This window comes from Rhinopithecus bieti, unplaced genomic scaffold (assembly GCF_001698545.2).
Source record: "Rhinopithecus bieti isolate Rb0 unplaced genomic scaffold, ASM169854v2 scaffold_12928, whole genome shotgun sequence".
Lineage (NCBI taxonomy): Eukaryota > Metazoa > Chordata > Mammalia > Primates > Cercopithecidae > Rhinopithecus > Rhinopithecus bieti.
Genome location: NW_016807614.1, coordinates 3,082,950 through 3,105,044, shown reverse-complemented (window position 1 = coordinate 3,105,044; position 22,095 = coordinate 3,082,950). Strand labels below are relative to the sequence as shown.

Sequence of the window (22,095 nt, the reverse complement as noted above, 5' to 3'; positions counted from 1 at the left end):
TCCCTCCCTCCTTCCTTCCGTTCCCTCCCTCCCTCCTTCCTTCCGTTCCCTCCCTCCTTCCCTCCCTCCTTCTCTTTCTCTCTTTCTTTCTTTTGAGATAGGCTCTCCCTTTGTCATCCAGGCTGGAGAGTGGTGGCACGATCATGGCTCACTATGGCCTTGACCTCCCAGGTTCAAACGATCCTCCCAGCTTAGCCTCCTGAGTAGCTGGGACTACAGGCATATGCCACAATGCCTGGCTAATTAAAAAAAACAATTTTGTAGAGTCAGGGCCTCACTATGTTACCCAGGCTGGTCTTGAACTTCTGGACTCAAGCTATCCTCCTGCCTCGGCCTCCCAAGTGCTGGCATTATAGGCATGAGCCACTGTGCCTGGCCTGGATTTTCTTTTTAAAGAGACTAATATGAAATTTTCAGGGGAGAATATCCTGATTATTCAATATGGCCAATAAAATCAATTTTTTATTTTTTATTTTATTTTATTTTATTTTTTGAGATGGAATTTTGCTCTGTTACCCAGGCTGGAGCGCAATGGTGTGATCTCAGTTCACTGCAACCTCCACCTCCCAGGTTCAAGTGATTCTTGTGCTTCAGCCTCCTGAGTAGCTGGGATTACAGGTGCCCGCCACCATGCCAGGCTAATTTTTGTAGTTTTCATAGAGATGGGGTTTCACCATGTTGGCCAGGCTGGTCTCAAACTCCTGACCTCAGGTGCTCTGCCCTCCTTGGCCTCCCAAAGTACTAGGATTACAGGTGTGAACCACCACACCCAGCTTTTTATTTTTAAATTTTTTAAAAAAACTTTTATTTTAGCTTTAGGCGTACATGTGTGGGTTTGTTCTGTAGATAAATTGTGAGTCACGGGGGTCTGGTGTACCTATTATTTTGTCACCCAGGTAATAAGCATAGTGACTCATAGATAGTTTTTTGATTCCCACCCTCCTCCCGGCCTCCACCCTCTAGTAGATTCCAGTGTCTGTTGGTCTCTTCTTTGTGTTTAATTTTTAAAATAAACACTTGGGTGAACCCCCACACAAAGGTGTGGCTGGGTTCCGTCTAGGGGTTACCAGGTCTAGACTTCTGATTTGAGTCACTCAGCACAGATTATTGCTGTCCTAATGATTGTCTCTGTAAAAAAATTAATTTTTGAAAACTGTCCTATTTCCTTCAAGGACCTTAATTACTTTGTCAAGAACACCTTATTCATAGCCAGTTCAAGTGATTCCTGCTTCATTCACAACCATCTGCTCTGTGCTTCTTCCTCACAGAGTGTCCCAAGGGCCCTGACATCCTGGTGGTCCTGCTGTCAGTGATGGGGGCCATTCTGCTCATTGGCCTTGCCACTCTGCTCATCTGGAAGCTCCTCATCACCATCCACGACCGAAAAGAGTTTGCTAAATTTGAGGAAGAACGCGCCAGAGCAAAATGGGACACAGTAAGAGATTGGGCTGGGCTTTTTCTAAAAAGTCATTGGTCTGAGGCCCTTATGTGGAAGCAACAGATGCTTTGGGTGGTCAGGTTCAGCCAGCACCATCGTCTTTCCGTTATCCTCTGTTCTGGAAATGGGGAGAGATGGTCTCACTGTCCCTTTGTCCTTCAGCTTCCTTCAGCCTCTTAGAAATAGTGGCAGGATGTCATTCCACCTCATTCTATTCTTTCTCCTCAAATAAATGGTTACTTCCAGGTTGCGCCTGGTGGCTCGTGCCTGTAATCCCAGCACTTTGGGAGGACATAGTGGGCAGATCACTTGAGCTCAGGAGTTTGAGACCAGCCTGGGCAATATGGTGAAACCCCGTCTCTATTAATAATACAAAAATTAGCCGGGTGTGGTGGTGCACACCTGTAATCCCAGCTATTCGGGAGGCTGAAGCAGAAGAATTGCTTGAACCATTAGGTGGAGGTTATAGTGAGCGGAGATCACACCCTTCTCTGGCTGACAGAGCAGGACTCTGTCTCAAAAAAAATAAATAAAATTAAAATAAAATAAAAAATTACTTCCAAATCAGACTTTACTCTTTTATCCTGATTTATTCCAATTAAATAAGCATTTACTGAGAACTTTCTATATACTTAATCTTACTCTATTCTCTTTTGGCTCTTCTTTCACATTTCAACTTTTTTCCTGGACCCTCTAAATGGCTGTTTGACTCCCCAAATGTCCAGGGTTAGGCTGCAAGTTTGTTCCCATTTGATGTTGACCCCAGAGCTTTATACTCAAGGGTCCCAAGAAACTGAGATGTTTCTGTTAGAACAGTGTGGAACATCCTGTACCTATGAGGCCCACAGGAATGTGCTTCTTTCTTTCTTTTTTTTTGGAGACAGAGTCTTGCTCTGTCACCCAGGCTGGAGTGCAACGATCTTGGCTCACTGCAACCTCGGCCTCCCAGGTTCAAGTGATTCTCCTAGCCTCAGCCTCCTGAGTAACTGGGATTACAGGTGCCAGCCACTGCACCCGGCTACTTTTTGTATTTTTAATAGAGACAGGGTTTCACCATGTTGGCCAGGCTGGTCTCGAACTCCTGACCTCATGATCACCTGCCTCAGCCTCCCCAAGTGCTAGGATTCCAGGCGTGAGCCACCGCACCTGGCCAAGAATGTGTTTCTTGAAGCCACCATTAAGGACTACTAGACCGTATAGGATTTGTTACTTTCTGTTGGAAAATAGTTTGGGAAACCTAGTGAGGGTCTTTTTCCTGATAACGTGACAGTTTGTGGATAGTGCTTTCTCTTTCTCTCCTCTTCCCTCCCCTCCCCTCTCCTCCCCTTCCTTTTTCCTTTACTTCCCCCCCCTTCCCTTCCTCCCCTCCTCTCCTTTTCTTTCCCTTCCCTTCCCTCCTTCCTTCTTTTTTTGAGACAGGGTCTCATTCTGTCATCCATGCTGGAATGCAATGGTGCCATCATGGCTCAGTGCAGCCTCAATCTCCTGGGCTCAAGTGATCTTCCTACTTTGGCCCCTAAAAGTGCTGGAATTATAGGCATAAACCACCATGGCTGGCCATGGTTAGTACTTGGACAGATTAGATGAAAACAAATTAATAATTATTTGAGCAAAAGCTTTCCTCTGTGTTCTTAATTCCACCTGCTACATTTCTGTCCTTGTCCACATCTCCCATCACTGTCACAGGGAATGGAAAATAGGAGAAGGGCAAAAGAGAGGGGACATGGGGTGAAATAGGAGAAGTTCTATCCCTGAATGCTATGGGATCACTGAAGAGTGCTAGGCTGAATTTAGCTCCTTAGAAACAGTGGCAGGGAACAGGTGTGGTGGCTCACGCCTGTAATTCCAGCACTTTGGGAGGCTGAGGCAGGTGGATCGCTTGAGTTCAGGAGTTTGAGACCAGCCTGGGCAACATGATGAAACCCCATCTCTACAAAAAAATGTAAAAAGTAGCCAGACATGGTGGTGTGTGCTTGTAGTCCCAGCTACTTGGGAGGCTGAGGTGGGAGGATATCTTAAGTCAGGGGAGGTGGAGGTTTCAGTAAGCCGAGATTGTGCCACTGCACTCCAGCCTGGGCAACAAAATGAGACCCTGTCTAAAATAATAATAATAATAATAATAATAAGAAGAAGAAGAAGAAGAAGAAGAAATGGTGGCAGGATGGCATTCTACCTCATCTCCTCCTGTTATTTCCTATTGATTCCCATGCCAAGAACTAAAGTGTGAGTAAAATGAACATTATTCTGTTTCATCGATGGTGTATTCCAGGGAAGGGTGCCTTGGGAAAACTTCTCAGATGAATTTTAAACATTCAGGGTAGGGAAGGACTGAGGAAGTCACTGTAAGATGCTTTTCTGTTTCCTCCACAGGCCAACAACCCACTGTATAAAGAGGCCACGTCTACCTTCACCAATATCACCTACCGGGGCACTTAATGATAAGCAGTCATCCTCAGATCATTATCAGCCTGTGCCACGATTGCAGTAGTCTCTGCCATCATGTTTACAGAGGACAGTATTTGTGGGGAGGGATTTGGGGCTCAGAGTGGGGTGGGTTGGGAGAATGTCAGTATGTGGAAGTGTGGGTCTGTGTGTGTGTGTGTGTGTGTGTGTCTGTGTGTTTGTGTGTGTTGTGTGTGGGAGTGTGTAATTTAAAATTGTGATGTGTCCTGATAAGCCGAGCTCCTTAGCCTTTGTCCCCAGAATGCCTCCTGCAGGGGATTCTTCCTGCTTAGCTTGAGGGTGACTATGGAGCTGAGCAGGTGTTCTTCATTACCTCAGTGAGAAGCCAGCTTTCCTCATCAGGCCATTGTCCCTGAAGAGAAGGGCAGGGCTGAGACCTCTCATTTCAGAGGAAGGGACGCCAAACCTTGGCTCTACCCTGAGTTCATAAGTTTATGGTTCTTGGGCCTGACTCTCAGCAGCTATAGTAGGAACTGCTGTGCTTGGCAGCCCAGGTCATCTGTACTTCTGCCTCCTTTCCCCTCCCTCAGGCCGAAGGAGGAGTTAGGGAGAGCTGAACTATCAGAGCTGCCTGTGCCTTTTGCCATCCCCTCAACCCAGCTATGGTTCTCTCGCAAGGGAAGTCCTTGCAACCTAATTCTTTGACCTGTTGGGAGTGAGGATGTCTGGGCCACTCAGGGTCATTCATGGCCTGGGGGATGTACCAGCATCTCCCAGTTCATAATCACAACCCTTCAGATTTGCCTTATTGTCAGCTCTACTCTGGAGGTTTGTTTAGAAGAAGTGTGTCACCCTTAGGCCAGCACCATCTCTTTACCTCCTAATTCCACACCCTCACTGCTGTAGACATTTGCTATGAGCTGGGGATGTCTCTCATGACCAAATGCTTTTCCTCAAAGGGAGAGAGTGCTATTGTAGAGCCAGAGGTCTGGCCCTACACTTCCGGCCTTCTGTCCCTCGTTCATAGCACCTCCACATACCCAGCCCTGTGCCTTGGTGTGCTGTATCCACCCATGGGGCTGATTGTATTTACCTACTACCTCTTGGCTGCCTTGTGAAGGAATTATTCCCATGAGTTGGCTGGGAATAAGTGCCAGGATGGAATGATGGGTCAGTTGTACCAGCATGTGTGGCCTGTTCTTCTATGGGTTGGACAACCTCATTTTAACTCAGTCTTTAATCTGAGAGGCCACAGTGCAATTTTATTTTATTTTTCTCATGATGAGGTTTTCTTAACCTAAAGGAATATGTATATAAACATGCTTGCATTATGTTTATAAATTTATATGATGGCAAAGAAGGAGAGCATAGGAAGCCACAAAGACTTGGGCAGGGTACAGACACTCCCACTTGGCATCATCCACAGCAAGTCACTGGCCAGTGGCTGGATCTGTGAGGGGCTCTCTCATGATAGCAGGCTATAGGGATAGATGTATGGACACATTGGACCCTTCCTGAGGAGGAGGGACTGTTCTTTTGTCTCAGAAAAGCAGTGGCTCCATTGGTGTTGACATACATCCAACATTAAAAGCCACCCCCAAATGCCCAAGAGAAAAAGAAAGCCTTATCAACAGTTGTTCCATGAGCAGAAAACAGGAGTTCTGATCTCAGTGTTGCAGCTAAATAATCTTTAACTCTAATTAAGGCAAGTCACTTTCTTCTTCATAAGGCTGTTTTCTAGTTTGAGAAATGGGTTTTGAGCAGCCAGTCTTGAAGGTCTCTTTCAGTATCAACATTCTAAGATGCTGGGACTTACTGTGGCATCAAATGTGTGATCAAGATTCTATGGGATATTGATACTGTGTGTGTTTTTAATTGGGAGATCTGAGAGACCTGGCTTTGGCAAGAGCAGATGTCATTCCATATCACCTTTCTCAATGGAAGTCTCATTCTATCCTCTCTCCAAACCCCTTTTCCAACATTTGTTGATAGTTACATCTCTCCTGATGTAGCACTTAAGCTTCATTTAGCTATTATTTCTTTCTTCACTTTGCACACATTTGCAGCCACATATTAGGGAAGAGGAATCCATAAGTAGCTGAAATATCTATTCTGTATTCTTGTGTTAACATTGAGAATAAGCCTTGGAATTGGATATGGGGCAATGACTGAGCCTTGTCTCACCCATGGATTACTCCTTACTGTAGGGAATGGGAATGTGGTAGAGGCATAAATAGGGTACGGGGAGGGATAGTCATGGATCCAAGAAGTCTAGAACTTAGTTATCACCTTCAGCTACTAAGACAGAGTCCATGAGAATGTTAATGGGACATTTTCTTTAGATAACATGTTTTATATGAATAAACTGTATCAAAGCGGGGAAGAAAATGTATTTAAAGGGTGAATCAAATCAGGAATCTTGCCTGAGCCACTGGAATGAAGTTCACAGGTCTTGAAGACCAGTACTATTTGTCAATATGTGGGGATAACCTGTAGCTGCATTCATGAGGTAGCAAATAGCAGTTTTGGCCTGTGGGGTGAACAGTTAAACAGTGTTCTGGCATCAGATAATACAGCACAAAGGGATTGTGTCTAGCTCTTTTGGAGAAAATTTATGTCTAGTCCCAGGATCTGTGGACAACAATGGGAAACTGAATATTCCTGACAAGTTGCCATATTAGGAGTCAGTTCTTTACTTCTCTGATATTCCTAGGTCATCCATGAATTTTTTTTTTTTCTAAATTTGAGACGAAGCCTTGCTCTTGTTGCCTAGGCTGGAATGCAATGGTACGATCTCAGCTCACTGCAACCTCTGCCTCTCGGGTTCAAGCGATTCTCCTGCCTCAGCCTCCCCAGTAGCTGGGATTACAGGCACCTGCCACCATGACTGGCTAATTTTTGTAGTTTTAGTAGAGACGGGGTTTCCCCATGTTGGCCAGTCTGGTCTCGAACTCCTGACCTCAGGCGATCTGCCCTCCTCCGCCTCCCAAAGTGCTGGGCTTACAGGCATGCGCCACCGTGCCCAGCTGGTCATCCATGATTTTAATGTGTGGGTCCAAAGGCCTCTTTTTCTTTGTTAAGTATTCCTGGTTGAAATTTCTTAAGTGCCTTCCTGACTTCCTAACCTTACCTTCTCTGTTTGGGTTTGTACAACAGTGAATTAAATGTACTTTCCAAAAAGGATTAGCCTAAGGCTGCCCAGTGCTTCCTGTGTTGTTATTTCTGTTTCCTTTGGATGAAAAGAATAAGCGTCATTGACTCAGAAATGATTATTTTAGAACAAGCATATTTCCAAATGTAACAGAATGATGACTACTATGGGTACTGAAGCTAGTTTCAGAATCCAGAGCTTCTCTTTATATATATATATATATTTTTGAGACGGAGTCTCGCTCTGTCACCCAGGCTGGAGTGCAGTGGGCGTGATCTCGGCTCACTGCAACCTCTGCCTCCTGGGCTCAAGAGATTCTCCTGCCTCAGCCTCCCGAGTAGCTGGAATTACAGGTGCCTGGCAAATTTTTGGGATTACCACCATGCCTGGCAAATTTTGCATTTTTATTTATTTATTTTTGAGATGGAGTGTTGCTCTGTTGCCCAGGCTGGAGGGCAGTAGTGTGATTCCTGCTCACTGCAACATCTGCCTCTGGGGCTCAAGCGATTCTCCCGCCTAAGCCTCCTGAGTAGCTGGGATTACAGGCGTGCACCACCACATCCAGCTAATGTTTGTATTTTTACTAGCGACGGGGTTTCACCATGTTGGCCAGGATAGTCACGAATGCCTGACCTCAACTGATCCGCCAGCCTCGGCTTCCCAAAGTGCTGGGATTATAGGTGTGAGCCACCAGGCCCAGCATTCTTTAGGCTTAATATTTTTTAAATGAGTAGGTTATTACTGTTCTAAGAGTTTGGGTTTTTTTTTTTTTTAATTGGGTATTATTTAGGAACTTGTGCAACCTCAAAAGAACAGACTGCCAGTGTAGCCTAGATTTTGTTTGTAGGAAGCATAAATGGATAAAATAATAGCTTAATGGCAAATTATTTACAGGACCATTTAAATGCCTAAATTTGATCTAAGGCAGTGGTTGTCAAAGTGTGGTCCCAAGACCAGCAACATCATTATCAGCTAGAAACTTGTTAGGAATGAAAATTGACAGGCCCCACCCCACAGCTGCTGAATCAGAAAATCTGGGAGCGGGGACCCATGATCTGGTTTAAGAAGCCTTCCAGGTGATTCTAATTCATGCTCAAGTTTAAGAACAACTGATTTAAGGAGTCACATATTTAGCCTTCTGGTCTAGAAAAAACTTTATAGTAAGGCAGCTCAGTTACTGTATACAGTTAATGGCAAACCTTGACTGACATACTCAGAAGATGAAATATCCACCCACACAAAATGAAAATCTACTTTGACCCATTTTCCAGGTTAAATGATCTTGGGCGTCTTGGTTTCACTCATGACCACAAATTCCCATGAAAAACTGAAAGAATAGAATCCTGGGGAAAACTAACAGAATACTTTTATGTGTACCAAGACGCAAGCAAGGAAATATGCTTACAGAATTTATTCACAGCCGAGATGGGATCAAAATCTTAATTATTAACATTATCATCCTATAGGATGCTAGAATAATACTTAGAATTTGTTACTTTACTTTTGGCTATTTAAAATTTATTGAGCATCAACAGTGTGGGATTGAAGTACTTTATAGAACACTGATAACATAATCTTTGTCTTCAAGTCTTTTTTTTTTTAATTTTTTTTTTTTTTTTTTGTGCAGACAGGGTCTCATTTTGTTGCCAGAGTGCAGTGGCACCATCATAGCCACTGCAGCCTTGACCTCCCAAGCTCAAGTGATTCTCCTGTCTTGGCCTCCCAAAGTGTTGGGACTACAGGCACATGGCACCATCCTCGGCTAATTAAAAACATATTTTTTGTAGAGATGAGGTCTCACTATATTGCCCAGGCTGGTCTCAAACTCCTGGGCTCAAGCAATCCTTCCACCTTGACCTCCCAAAGTACTGGAATTACAAGCATGAGCTACGGTGCCTGGCCTGAGTCTTAAATTCCTAACATAATGTACATTTTTTGAGCATAATACAATACATGACATCATTAAGAGATTACATGAACATAGACTGAGACCTTTTATGGTGAAATCTTGTGAGATTCACTATGTTTTATTTATGTCTTGGTAATTGCTGACTAAATGTCTGGATGAAAATAGAGGATCTTATGTAAAATGAGATGAAAAGCTATATGTCAAGCCACATTTGTAATCCTTTAACTCTTGGCTTTGATAGTCCAAACTCTATAGTAACAGAGCCATCTAATGATCACTGGGAGCAATTACAAGCAGATTGCCTGGGAATTACTCAATTTTCACAATGATATAATGGAACCATAACGTATGCTCTGCAAATAAGCCATTTAAAAATCATTACTATTTGGTTTTATAAAACAATATATTTATGGAAGTATCTATTCCTAATTTGTTTTAGTTTGATTAAAACATGCAAGGAGGCAGTCTTAGAAGCTTGTGATTAGGGTTAAGTATATCATTACATAAAAATTAAAAAATCCAGTTAATGTGGCTACCTAAGAATGGTTTGCATGTGAAAAGAAAATGAAGAGGTCAGGAACATGACTGACTTCTTTGAGGCTGCTAATGTTATAATAAAGCCCCTCCAACACCTTGCATAAAGGAAACACTTTCATCCGCTATGTATTTTCTGACACACCCAAGATTGCTCACAGAAAGCACTGTTTAGAACATTTTGGAGCCTTTAAACAAAATGTCCATTGTAAATTATTCTTTAGCAGTGACCCCAATAAGAACTTGTGAGGAAAAAGTTTCACAATTGATTTCATTTTAGTATAGTAATTGGATTTTCCAATGACTCATACAGAATTGGCATGATTCTTTGGAGAGATCACAGTGATGATGTGTAACTATCACTTTGGTGGCCAATGGAAATACTTCGTTAAGAAATTGGAAAAAAATGGTGATGGGTGTGTGCTGGACTTTGCTTTTCCTGACCCTTACACTCACCATTGTGACAGAGATTGCTGATTGTGTCCAGTATGTTTTCTCCTTCTCACATAATATTAGAACTTCTGCTGTTTAGTTGGGCACATGGTTGCCCAGATTAAATATTATTCTCTTATTATTAGTAAGCAAATTTAGTAAAGTTGCTGGATACAAAGTTAGCACGCAAAAATCTTGTAGCTACATGTGCCATGTCCATCTCATAGACAATGAGATGTAAACGAAAGAGGTGTATGCAACTTCCAATAATGCTGTTTAAGGGAAGGAACATGCTTTTCTCCATTTCCTTCATTTTGTAGGCTGGAATGCAGAGTTAATACCTAGAAGTTAAGTGGCTCTCATAGCTCAATATGTTACCTTGGGGATTGTATTATTTTATTTATTTATTTATTTATTTATTTATTTATTTATTTATTTATTTTGAGGCGGAGTCTCGCTCTGTCGCCCGGACTGGAGTGCAGTGGCCGGATCTCAGCTCACTGCAAGCTCCGCCTCCCGGGTTTGCGCTATTCTCCCACCTCAGCCTCCCAGGTAGCTGGGACTACAGGCGCCCGCCACCTCGCCCGGCTAGTTTTTTTGTATTTTTAGTAGAGACGGGGTTCCACTGTGTTAGCCAGGATGGTCTCGATCTCCTGACCTCGTGATATTTATTTATTTTTTTAAGGCGGTGAGGTCTTGCTGTGTTGCCCAGGTTGGACTTGAACTCCTGAGTTCAAGCAATGCTCCCACCTCAACCTCCCCAAGTAGCTGGGACTACAGGTGCATGCCACCATGCCCAGTGGGGATTGTATTAGTTACCTGTTGCTGCTTAAGAAATTACTCCACAATTTAGTAGCTTAAAACAACAACATTATCTTGCTGTTTCTGTGGTCAGGAATTTAGGAATGGCTTCGCTGGGTGGTTCTGGCTCAGAGACTCTCATGAGGTTGGATTCAAACTGTTGGCCAGGGCTGTAGTCAGCTGAAGGCTAAAAAGGGCTGGAGAATCCTTTTCTAAGATGGCTTACTCACATGGCTGTTGGCAGGAGGCATCAATTCCATGCTGGCTATTGGCAATAGGCCTTAGTTCCTCACCACTTGGACATCACTATAGGACTGCTTGAGTGTCCGCATGACTTGTCAGCTAGTTTCTCCCAGAGGGAGAATAGGGAGGAAGCCACAATTTTTTTTATGACTTAGTTTTGTAAGTGTCACACCATAATTTCTGCCATAAACTATTCATTAGAAGTAGCTCACTAAATCCAGCCAACATTCAAGAGGAGAGGAATAGATGCCACCTCTTGAAGGGAGGAGCATTGTGTACAGAATCATTTCCCCCCAAAGACAGCCACATCCCCATCTCCAGAACCTGTGAATATGTTACCTTACATGGAACAAACAACTTTGTTGACGTAATTAATGATCTTTAGATGAGGCAATCATCCTGGATTATCTGGGGAGGCTCAATGTAATCGCAAGTGTCCTTACAAGAGGGGGTCAGGCTGGGCGTGGTCGCTCATGCCTGTAATCCCAGGACTTTGGGAGGCTGAGGTGGTTGGATCACTTGAGGCCATGAGTTTGAGACCAGCCTGGCCAACATGGCGAAACCCTGTCTCTACTAAAAACAAAAAAAAAATTAGCTGGGCGTGGTGGCACGCACCTGTAATCCCAACTACTTGCGAGGTCCCGGCATGAGAATCGCTTGAACCCAGGAAGCAAAGGTTACAGTGAGCCAAGATTGCACCACAACACTCCAGCCTGGATGGCAGAGTAATACTCTGTCTCAAAATAAATAAATAAATAAATAAAAATAAAAATAAAAGAGGGAGTTAGGAGGGCCACAGTGAGAGTGAATGGAAGTGGGTCAGACTGATATGGCCATAAGTCAAGGAATGTATACAGCCCACAGAAGTTGGAAAAGGCAAAGAATGGATTCTCCTCCACAGCCTCAATAAGGAATGTAGCCTTTGATTTTAACGCTGTAAGGCTCATTTTTTACTTCTGGCCTCCAGAAATTTGGGATAATAAATTTGTGCTATTTAAGCCACTAAGTTTGTGGTAATTTGTTACCACAGCATAGGAAATTAATACAAATATCAAAGTGTTTGTGGACATATTTTAAGACTACCCCAGGCCACCCTCTGATAACAAATTATTTATAGTTCTCTCACATGCAAAATAAACTTACCCCTTCTAAGGCCCCAGAGTGTTATCCCATTATAGCATCAATTCAAAGTTCAGAATCTTATCCTCTATATCAGGGAAGATGAGACTTCTTGGTTGTAGTTCCTTAAATATAGCTACTCAGGTACATGCCTTTCAATCTGAAGTTCTGCAAACAAAAGAAAAGGTCATATGCTCCTTTCCCCACAGCAACCGATGTAAAATGGCAGGGGCAGAGAGATAACTGCTACAGACACTCCTGTACCAACAGGTGGAAAACAAGGTGCACAGAAGTCACTGGTTCATAGCAATTCTGAAATCCATTTGAGTATAGGTTTGTAGTTCTACATTCAAAGTCTGGGAATAACTCCCTATGGCTTTTGGTTCCATCCTCTGGGCTGTTGGTTTTATCCTCTAAGTCATCCTTTTTCTGTGTGAAAGGGAGATGTGTTTGGACATAAATAGTTTTCTTAGCCTGCTTCCTGTTTGTAGAAATGTGTTTGTAGAAAGGGTCCAAAGACCCCTTTCTTTTTTGTACTCTCTTTCAGGTCAAGCTGACAGTATTTCTGACAATACAATTCTCTTAAAACGATTTTTGAATCTACTGTGAATCTTACTGGGTTTTAGTCCAGGAGACAAAAGTTATGGCAGCAAATACCTTTGAGATACATCTTTTTCTACCTTGGGCTTCTGCTGAAGGACAAAGATCTTAAGTTTCTTAGAAGTCCTATTGTTTGAATGAGAGGACCTGTGAGCCATATTCTTAAAATCTTTTTTTCTGAGACGGAGTCACCCAGGCTGGAGTGCAGTGGCGAGATCTTGGGTCACCACAATCTCTGCCTTCTGGGTTCAAGCAATTCTCCTGCCTCAGCCTCCCAAGTAGCTGGTATTACAGGCACCTGCCACTACGCTCAGCTAATTTTTGTTTGTGTTTTTGTAGAGATGAGGTTTCACCATGTTGGCCAGGCTGGTCTCCAACTCCTGACCTCAGGTGATCCACTCGCCTTGGCCTCTCAAAGTGTTGGGATTACAGGCGTGAGCCACTGCACCCAGCCACTCTTAAAATCTTTAGGGGATCTTTTGCCTGATTGAACAGTACTCTGAGGTACCACCCGTAAACACAACAGGCATGGGGAGTGGGAAAGTGGGGGATGGAGGGTGGATTGAGGGGTATTTACAAAAATAAAAGACATGGTCTCAGCACTCAGATGTTTCAGAATCTTTGGGGAGACAAACTATATACATTTAAAAAGCACTAAAGAATTACAGGTCATATCCCTAATGAGTATAGATACAAAAATCCTCAACAAAATACTAGCATACTGACTTCAACAATACATTCAAAGAATAATTCACCATGATCAAGTGGGATTTATCCCTGGGATGCAAAGATGGTTCAACATATGGGAATCTATAAATGTGATATACCACATACACAAAAATCATATGATCATTTCAATAGATACCTAAAAAGCATTTGACAAAATTAAACATCTTTTCATGATGAAAATTCTCAACAAATTAGGTACAGAAGAAATGTACCTCAACACAATAAAGGTCACATATGACAAGCCTACAGCTAACATTCTCAACAGTGAAACGTTGAAGGCATTTCCTTTAAGATCAGGAACAAGAAAAGGATGTCCACTCTCACCACTTTTTTTTTTTTTAACATAGCACTGGAAGTTCTAGTCAGAATAATTAAGCAAGAGAAATAAAAGGCATCTTAATAGGAAAGGAAGTGTTGGAATTTTCTTTGTCGACAATATGATCTTACATATAGAAAACCCAAAAGACTCCACCAAAAAAAAAAAAAAAAAAAAACTGTTAGAACTAATACATTCAGTAAATTGCTGTACACAGTCAACACACAAAAATCAGCAACATTTCAGCAACAACAAATCCAAAAAAGAAATGAAGAAAATAATTCTACTTACATGAGCAAAAACCAAAACTGAAACAAAAAAGGTGTAAATTTAACCAAGAAAGTGAAAGATCTTTACACTAAAAACTAAAAAACACGGATGAAAGAAATTAGAAAAAACACAAATAAACTAAAAGACATCCCATGTTCTTGGATTGGAATAATTAATATAATTAAAATGCCCATGCTACTCAAAGCAATTTATAGATTCAATACAATTCCTATCAAAATTCCAGAGTTATTTTTCATGGAAATAAAAAAATCCTAAAATTCATATGGAACCGTAAAAGATCCCAAATAACCAAAGCAATCTTGAGCAAAAAGAACAAAGCTGGGCCAGGCATGGTGGCTCATGCCTGTAATCCCAGTACTTTGGGAGGCCGAGGTGGGCAGATCATGAGGTCAGGAGTTCAAGACCAGCCTGGCCAACATGGTAAAAAACTCCATCTCTACTAATAATACAAAAAAAATTAGCTAGGCATGGTGGTGCACACCTCTAGTCCCAGCTACTTGGGAGGCTGAGGCAGGAGAATCACTTGAACCCAGGAGGCAGAGGTTGCAGTGAGCTGAGATTGTGCCACTGCACTCCAGCCTGAGAGCCAGAGCCAGACTCCATCTCAAAAAAAAAAAAAAAAAAAAAAAAGAACCAAAGCTGAAGGCATCACAGTACCTGACTTTAAAATAAACAACAAAGTTATAATAATCAAAACAGCATGATATTCCATAAAAACAGATACATTGGCCAATATAACATGAGAGTCCAGAATTTACAGACAATTGAATTTTGATAAGGAGCCAAGAACACTCAATGCGGAAAGGAATCTCTTTGATAAACACTGTTGGGAAACCATATATCCATGTGTAGAAAAATGAAATTGGACCCTTATCTCACACCATACACAAAAGTCAAAGTGGATTAAAGACTTACATGTAAGACTGGAACTACTAGAAGAAAACATAGGGGGAAAGCTACTAGAAGAAAAAATAGAAGAAAGCCACTAGAAGAAAACATAGGGGGAAAGCTCCACTACATTGGTCTGGGCATTTTTTTTGGACATGACCTCAAAAACACAGGTGAGAAAATAAAAAATAAACACATAGGATTACATGAAACTAAAAACTTCTGCACATCAAAGGAAACAGTTAACAGAGTGAAGAGACAACCCACTGAATGGGAGAAAATATTTACAAATCATACATCTGACAAGGGGTTAATATCCAAGATATACAAGAAACTCAGTAGCAAGAAAGCAAATAACCTAATTTTAAAAATAGGCAAATAATCTGAACAGACTTTTTTTTTGTTTTTAATTTTTTTTTGTAGAGATGAGGCCTCACTATGTTGCCCATGCTGGTCTCAGACTCTTGGGTTGGAGCAGTTTTCCTACCTTGGCCTCCCAAAGTGCTGAGATTATGGGTGTGAGCCACCATGCCAGCCTGACACAGCCATTCTTAAAAGAAGACATACAAATGGCCAACAGGTTTGTGGAAAAAAACCAAAAAAACTATTATTAGGGAAATGCAAAATAAAATTACAATATCACCTCACACCTGTTAGCATGGCTATTCAGCTGGGTGTGGTGGCTCACACCTATAATCTCAGTACTTTGGGAAGCTGAGGTGCGCAGATTACTTGAGGGTCAGGAGTTTGAGACCAGCCTGGCCAAAATGGTGAAACCCCATCTCTACTAAAAATACAGAAATTAGCCAAGTGTGGTGGCACATGCTTGTAATCCAAGCTACTTGGGAGGCTGAGGCAGGAAGATAGCTTGAACCCAGGAATAGAGGTTGCAGTGATCTGAGATTGTGCCACTGCACTCCAGCCTGGGCAACAGAGTGACTCTTTAAAAAAAAAAAAAAGGTTATTATCAAAATGATGAAAAATAATGTGTTGGTGAGGATGTGGAGAAAACTTTTACACTGTTGGTATTATTACAGCCATTATGGAAAACTATATGGAGGTTTCCCAAAAAATTAAAAATAGAACTATCATATGATCCAGCGACACTATTTCTGGATATATATTGAGTAACTGAAATCAGTATATCAAAGACTTATTTGCACTTCCATGTTCATTTCAGCATTATGCACAATCGCTGAGATAATGGAATCAACCTGTGTCTATCAATGGATGAATGGATAAAGAAAATGTGGTAAACATATACAATGGATACTATTCAGCCTTAAAAAAGAATTTCTGTCATTTGTGACAACATGAATGAACTTGGAGGACATACTAAGTGAAAAAAGCCAGGCACAGAAAGACACATACCACATGATCTCACTTATATCTGGAATCTTAAAACGTCAAACTCATATAAGTAGACAGTAGAATAGTGCTTAGAGGCTGGGAAGGGATGGGGCGGGTCGGAGATGGAGGATGGGGAGATGCTGTTCAAAGGGTACAAGGTTCAGTCAGACAAAAGCAGCAAGTTTCTGAGATCTATTGCATAGTGTGCTGACTATAGCTAATAATAATATATCGTATATCTCAAAACTGCTAAGAGTAAATTTCAAATGTCTCACCATAAAAAACGTTAAATGAGGTGATGGGTATGTTAAGCTTGACTTAGTCATTTCATATTATATACATATATTAAAATACCACATTGTACGCCATTAAATATTTACAATTATGATTTGTCTATATATTTAATAAAAATCAAAATAAAATATTAAAGAATGCCTACAAAGCAAGGTTTAAGATATAAATGAACACAGTAGTATCACGCAAGGGATTAAATATTGTAACATTTATTGAGCACTACGTATATAGTTTTGAACTCCCACAACCCTGGAAGAATGAGAAAATCGAAACTCAGCATAAATATTTTGCCCAACTGCATACAATAAATACATAGGAAAAACAAACACACAGAATAAAACCAAACCCACCAAATTATCTCTCTCAAAAGGTAACGACAGTCTCCTGAAAGGCAACCCGAGACAAATTTCAGCAAAGCCGTGGGACACATGGCCTTCGAGCTGCTGTTCATTATTGACTAGCAGAAGCCAGGAAGGATGGAATGTTTTAGAAGAAAGGAGTCGGGGGTCGGGGTGTTCAAAGGATGGACTAGAGATAAAATTGAACTGGGGTCAGACATTGGCGGGATAGCGCACCGGGGAATGAACAGCGATTAGGGAAGAGTGGCGAGCGGGTGGCAAGGACGGAGGGCGGAGTCGAGGCCGGGGCTGCGGGAGGAAAGCGCACGGACAGGAGACCCCGCAGCTCGAGTGCAGCGCCCGGCGGCCAGCCTCGTGACGTCACAGGCCCTTATGAGGTGGGGCAAGCGGGCGCGGCCGCAGCGCCTTCCAGTCGGCGCGCAGGCGGTGTTGAGTTCAGCCGCTCCCCCACGGCCCCGGAGCCCCTGGGCGGTGGCGGTGGCCGTGACAGCACCGGCTCCACTGCGGCTAGGGCCCGCTCCGACCAAGGCGCTAGGTGGGCGGAACGTCGGGCTCGGTCAGGTGACCACGGGGGCGGGGCCGCGCCCTGCGGGAGCCTGAGAAGGCTGACGAGCTAGAGCCGCGCCTCCCGAGGGGCCCCAGGGGCCGACCGCAGAGAGCGCGGGGGCCTGGAGCCACGAGGGAGGGAGGGCAGCTCGGGCCGGTAGTGGGACCCTCGGGGGACAGAGGTGGGAAGGGGAGGCGAGACCCGCTGAGGAGTTGGGAGGGGAGCCTTCGAGGTGGAGAGTGGAGAATGCAGTAGGGTGCGAGGGAGGAAGGAGAACAGTGATGGGGCTGGGTGAAGGAGGGTTCCAGAAAGGAACAGTGAGGGGACCGAGGGGGACAAAGGGGCAGAGTGAAGGGTGACTGGGACTGATCAGGTGGTTCCTCAGAAATGGTGGTCGTTGTAGAAGGCTGGCGGTCCCGGGGGTTGGGTCACTTCCCTGCTCCTTCAGCGTGAGGCAGAGACCTCTATTAGGGCACCCATTTCCATCTTGCGGGTCGTTCGCGCACTAGCTTACAGCTCCTCTTTCTTCCCGTAGAAGTCGTTGGCTTCATAAGGGCAGGGTCTACGGGAAGCCACCTCAGCGTGGGTTCTTGGAAGAGGTGGAGGTTCACTCAACATTTGTTATACAAATATGAAAACAGGGTGACGAGTGTTTGAACGTTCGTGAATGGCAGTAGCTGCAATGGAGTTGTGTATGCAGTTGGTGTTAATGACGTTTTCAGTCCCTCTAGCGAGGGAAAAGCGAGCGCGTGGGGCGGCTTGTGAGGCAAATGTGGCATGAGAGGGAAGAGGAAAGTATTTTGTGAAGGGATGTCATATAGAGTCACACTTCAGTGAAGCCGTCGTTGTTTTTCTCATCTTAAACCGTCACAGCCCCATTTTCCCCTCAGTTACTACCTTATTTCTCTTAATAGCATCACTCTCTCTCTATATATATATATTTGCTGTTGTTGTTGTTCATTGCTGTATTCCTAGAGCCTGGGAGAGAACCTAGTTCATACTAAGCATGCAGACATATACGTTGAATTCATGGATAGAAAGGTGAATGGATAGATGACTGGAGAAGAGGGATACGACTTCCTCCATTTCTCTTGATTTGTTCCTGCAAATTCACAGAAGATACGATTGAAACAGCTGAGAAACAATTATATTGTCAGAGTTACAGGAATAGACTTTCTAAGTTAATTTTTTCTTTTAAGTTTGGAGAGGCTTATGAGGTACCTGATTCATCCAGCAAATTAAGACCTGCCAACTTTTTGATAATCTGGTCAATAAATTACAGAACAATTGTTCCTTTCAAGATTTATTCAGGACGTGTCAACTCGGCTTAATTAAGCACTCTGATGATTTAAGAACTCTTGGTGAGCGGCCGGGCGCGGTGGCTCACGCCTGTAATCCCAGCACTTTGGAAGACCGAGACGGGCGGATCACGAGGTCAAGAGATCGAGACCATCCCTGCTAACACGGTGAAACCCCGTCTCTACTAAAAATATAAAAAAATTAGCCAGGTGTGGTGGCGGGCGCCTGTAGTCCCAGCTACTCGGGAGGCTGAGAGGCAGGAGGATGGCGTGTACCCAGGAGGTGGAGCTTGCAGGTGAGCCGAGATCAAGCCACTGCACTCCAGCCTGGGCCACAGAGCGAGACTCCGTCTCAAAAAAAAAAACAAAAACAAAAACAAAAAACAAAAAACAAGAACTCTTGATGAGTAGCTTAGTAGGAAGGGAATTTGTTCATTCATCCCTCTCTCTCTCTCTCTTTTCCTCTCCCTCCATCCCTTCCCTCCTTTCCTTTACTCTTTCCTTCATTGTGTATATACCATTGTATTTGATACTATGAGAAATAATTTTAAGAATGATAAGTTACCAGTCCCAGTTCTTTGTAAATTTGGCTAGTTGGTATAGGAGCTATACATATGAAAATTAAATACAAATACAAGGCAAATGATTAATGTCAGTTAAATAGTGAAGACAAGAATAGTGAAGACATTAAGTGCTATGCACAGTAGTTTAGAGGTAAAGATTCAACTGGTTGGAGAAGATCTAGAAGAGATTACATAGGATGGGTAACTGTGGAGACCTGCATGTTTTTCAGATATTTTCTGAGATGGGTAGTTTCAATGTGCTTCTATTTTATTTTAACATATTTTGAATTCCAGGAATGTTGGACATATCACATTGAAAAATAACGACTATTAACATATGTCAGAAATAAATAAAAATGATTTTAAGTACTCTGTCTTCGTTAGAATATTAACACTTGCAGCTAAACTTTACAAGAAAAAGATGATTATAACTAGCAATGTAATATAATGTAATATGGCTGGCACTGTGATAAATTAGCTCATCCAGTGTAACTCAGATGTAAGTTGAAAATGTGAAAATTTGAGGAATTTCTAAGTGTTGGTTATCACTTTTGCATAATGTGATAGTCTTTGGTTTGAAGTGAGGCCACACCATCTTTTCTTTCTTTTTGTTTTTGATACAGTCTTGCACCCAGGTTGGAGTGCAGTGGTGTGATCTTGGCCCACTGCAATCTCTGCCTCCCGGCTTTAAGCAGTTCTGTGCCTCAGCCTCCTGAGTAGCTGGGATTATAGGCGCGTGCCACCACACTCCGCTAATTTTTGTATTTTTAGTGGAGATGGGGTTTCATCATCTTGGCCAGGCTGGTCTTGAACTCCTGACCTCGTGATCCATCTGCCTTGGCCTCCCAAAGTGCTGGGATTACAGGTGTGAGTCACCATGCCTGGCTTTTTTTTTTTTTTTTTTTGAGACGGTCTGGCTGTATATCCCAGGCTGGAGTGCAGGGGTGTGATCTTGGCTCACTGCAATCTCCAGCTGCCGGATTCAAGCGATTCTCCTGCCTCAGCCTCCTGAGTAGCTGGGATTACAGGCGCATGTCACCATGCCCAACTAATTGATTTGTATTTTTAATAGAGACAGAGTTTCACCATGTTGGCCAGGATGGTCTCAATCTCTTGACCTCGTGATCTGCCCGCCTCAGCCTCCCAAAGTGCTGGGATTACAGACGTGAGCCACCGCACCGGGCCTACAACATCTTTTGTTTGCAGTAGCATTGTTTTGAGAGGCAATGTTCTATGGGACTGAAGACCACAGGCTTGGAGTTAAATTGTCTGAATTCAAATTCTATCTCCACTATTTGCTGGCTGTGTGATCTTGGGAAACTTGATCTCTTCAAGTCTTTATCATATTTAGCACAGAGTAAGCATGCAGTAACATGGGTGATTACTACTGTCTTAGCAGTTCTGCTTCTCAGGGTTTATTTAAATAAACAGACGTACTTGGATTTCTCTGCTTTGTATGCCATTTGAAACTGGATTTCTCCTCATACCACAAAAGATAAAATTAAGGAACTGGATGATCTGTGATTTATAGTCTACTAACTGCTTTTTCTAGTGTTTGCCCACATATCTGTGTTGGTGAAATACTGTGTATCATACCCCAAGTCAGTGTTACATTGAAGAGATAACTTCAGGTAGATAAATATAATTGCGTAAGTGTCCTAAACAAGCATATGATTTTTTCTTTCTCTTTTTTTTTGGCAGGAAATCCTTTTGTACTATTGCTCATTCATACTTGTTCATCAAAGCCTGGAGTCCTTAAGGACAGAATTTACCTCTAAACAGAAAGATGGAAACTAACATACATTTATTCTGCCAGGTATTTATTTAAAACAGTTTCTAAAGATTTCTTCTTTTTAAAATTAGTTTATATTACCTCATATTCATAATCAGTAAGCAAATTCATAGAGTAATAGTTATAAGGAACTGGCCGAATAACTGAGATGACTTTTGAGTCTTTTTAGTGAACATATATTGAACTCCCATCCCAACAACCCATATAATACTAAGAGATCTTCTGTGGTGTACAATGAGAGTATTTTGGTGGATAATTTTTGTGGAGATCAAAAGGGTTATAAACTTACATGAGAGGTTGTAGATAATGTAATTAATGATGTGAGAGTATAACCAAAAAATAATGTAGAGGACATCAAATTTCTTTAGCCCTCTTATCTGTGCTTCAGATTTTATGCCCTTCTGTCTTTTAGATGCCTCCGCCTTTTTTTTTTTCTGTCAAATAAGACAAATTTTTTCAAATAAAAACAAATCTGGACTTAGTAAGCAGAGACTTTATTCAAAATAATTATTGCAAGGGAAGAAAGGGACTATTGAAATTGGAAGAGGAGGAGGACTATTGCAATGGGAAGAATGCTGTGACTGTAAGATCTGCGGGTGTCTCAAGGGTTGGGCAGGAGTTTTCTTTTATAGAGAGAGGCTGGAAAGGACCAGGTGTGGGGAAACGGGATGAAACAGTAGAATGATTAGATAAGTAGATTGGAGAGTATTTTATCATGAAGTCAGTCTATTTTGTTCTGATTATCAGTGGGGATAAAACAATTCAGCTAATAATTTATGACGCAAAGAAAGGGAATTTTGAGGGGGTGTGTCTGGCATTGTCATAAGTAAACAAGGGGGGCATTCCAGAGTCTTACCTAAGTCATATGAGGAGGGGTGGTTTGCAGTAAGCCATTTTCCAGAACACAAAAGGGTGGGGGGATTCCTTTAACCCTCACTGTTTTCTGGGAGTTTAGGGCTCAAGTGAAATTCAGCATTGTCAATTGAGAGTCCTAATCTTTTTTTATTTATTTATTTAATTTATTTATTTATTATACTT

The 22,095-nt window shown here is 42.5% G+C and overlaps 2 protein-coding genes across 6 annotated transcripts in view; both read left to right on the top strand.

The window, feature by feature from the left end:
• Positions 1-5,602, top strand: part of ITGB3 (integrin subunit beta 3) — a 61,701-nt gene extending 56,099 nt beyond the window's left edge. For all 3 annotated transcript variants that reach the window (XM_017882938.1, XM_017882936.1, XM_017882939.1), the window contains exons 14-15: positions 1,269-1,435; positions 3,809-5,602. In XM_017882938.1, coding sequence (XP_017738427.1) covers positions 1,269-1,435; positions 3,809-3,874 — 233 coding nt within the window. In that variant the 3' untranslated portion in view covers positions 3,875-5,602. The remainder of the gene's footprint in view (positions 1-1,268; positions 1,436-3,808) is intronic.
• An 11,705-nt stretch (positions 5,603-17,307) lies between these two features.
• Positions 17,308-22,095, top strand: part of EFCAB13 (EF-hand calcium binding domain 13) — a 176,399-nt gene continuing 171,611 nt past the window's right edge. For 2 of the 3 annotated variants that reach the window (XM_017882928.1, XM_017882929.1), the window contains exons 1-2: positions 17,308-17,392; positions 20,967-21,081. In XM_017882928.1, the coding sequence (XP_017738417.1) occupies positions 21,052-21,081 (30 nt within the window). In that variant the 5' untranslated portion in view covers positions 17,308-17,392; positions 20,967-21,051. Of the gene's footprint in view, positions 17,393-17,446; positions 17,561-17,939; positions 18,010-18,603; positions 18,766-20,966; positions 21,082-22,095 lie in introns of those variants that run through there. The other variant, XM_017882930.1, reaches the window with a different exon arrangement.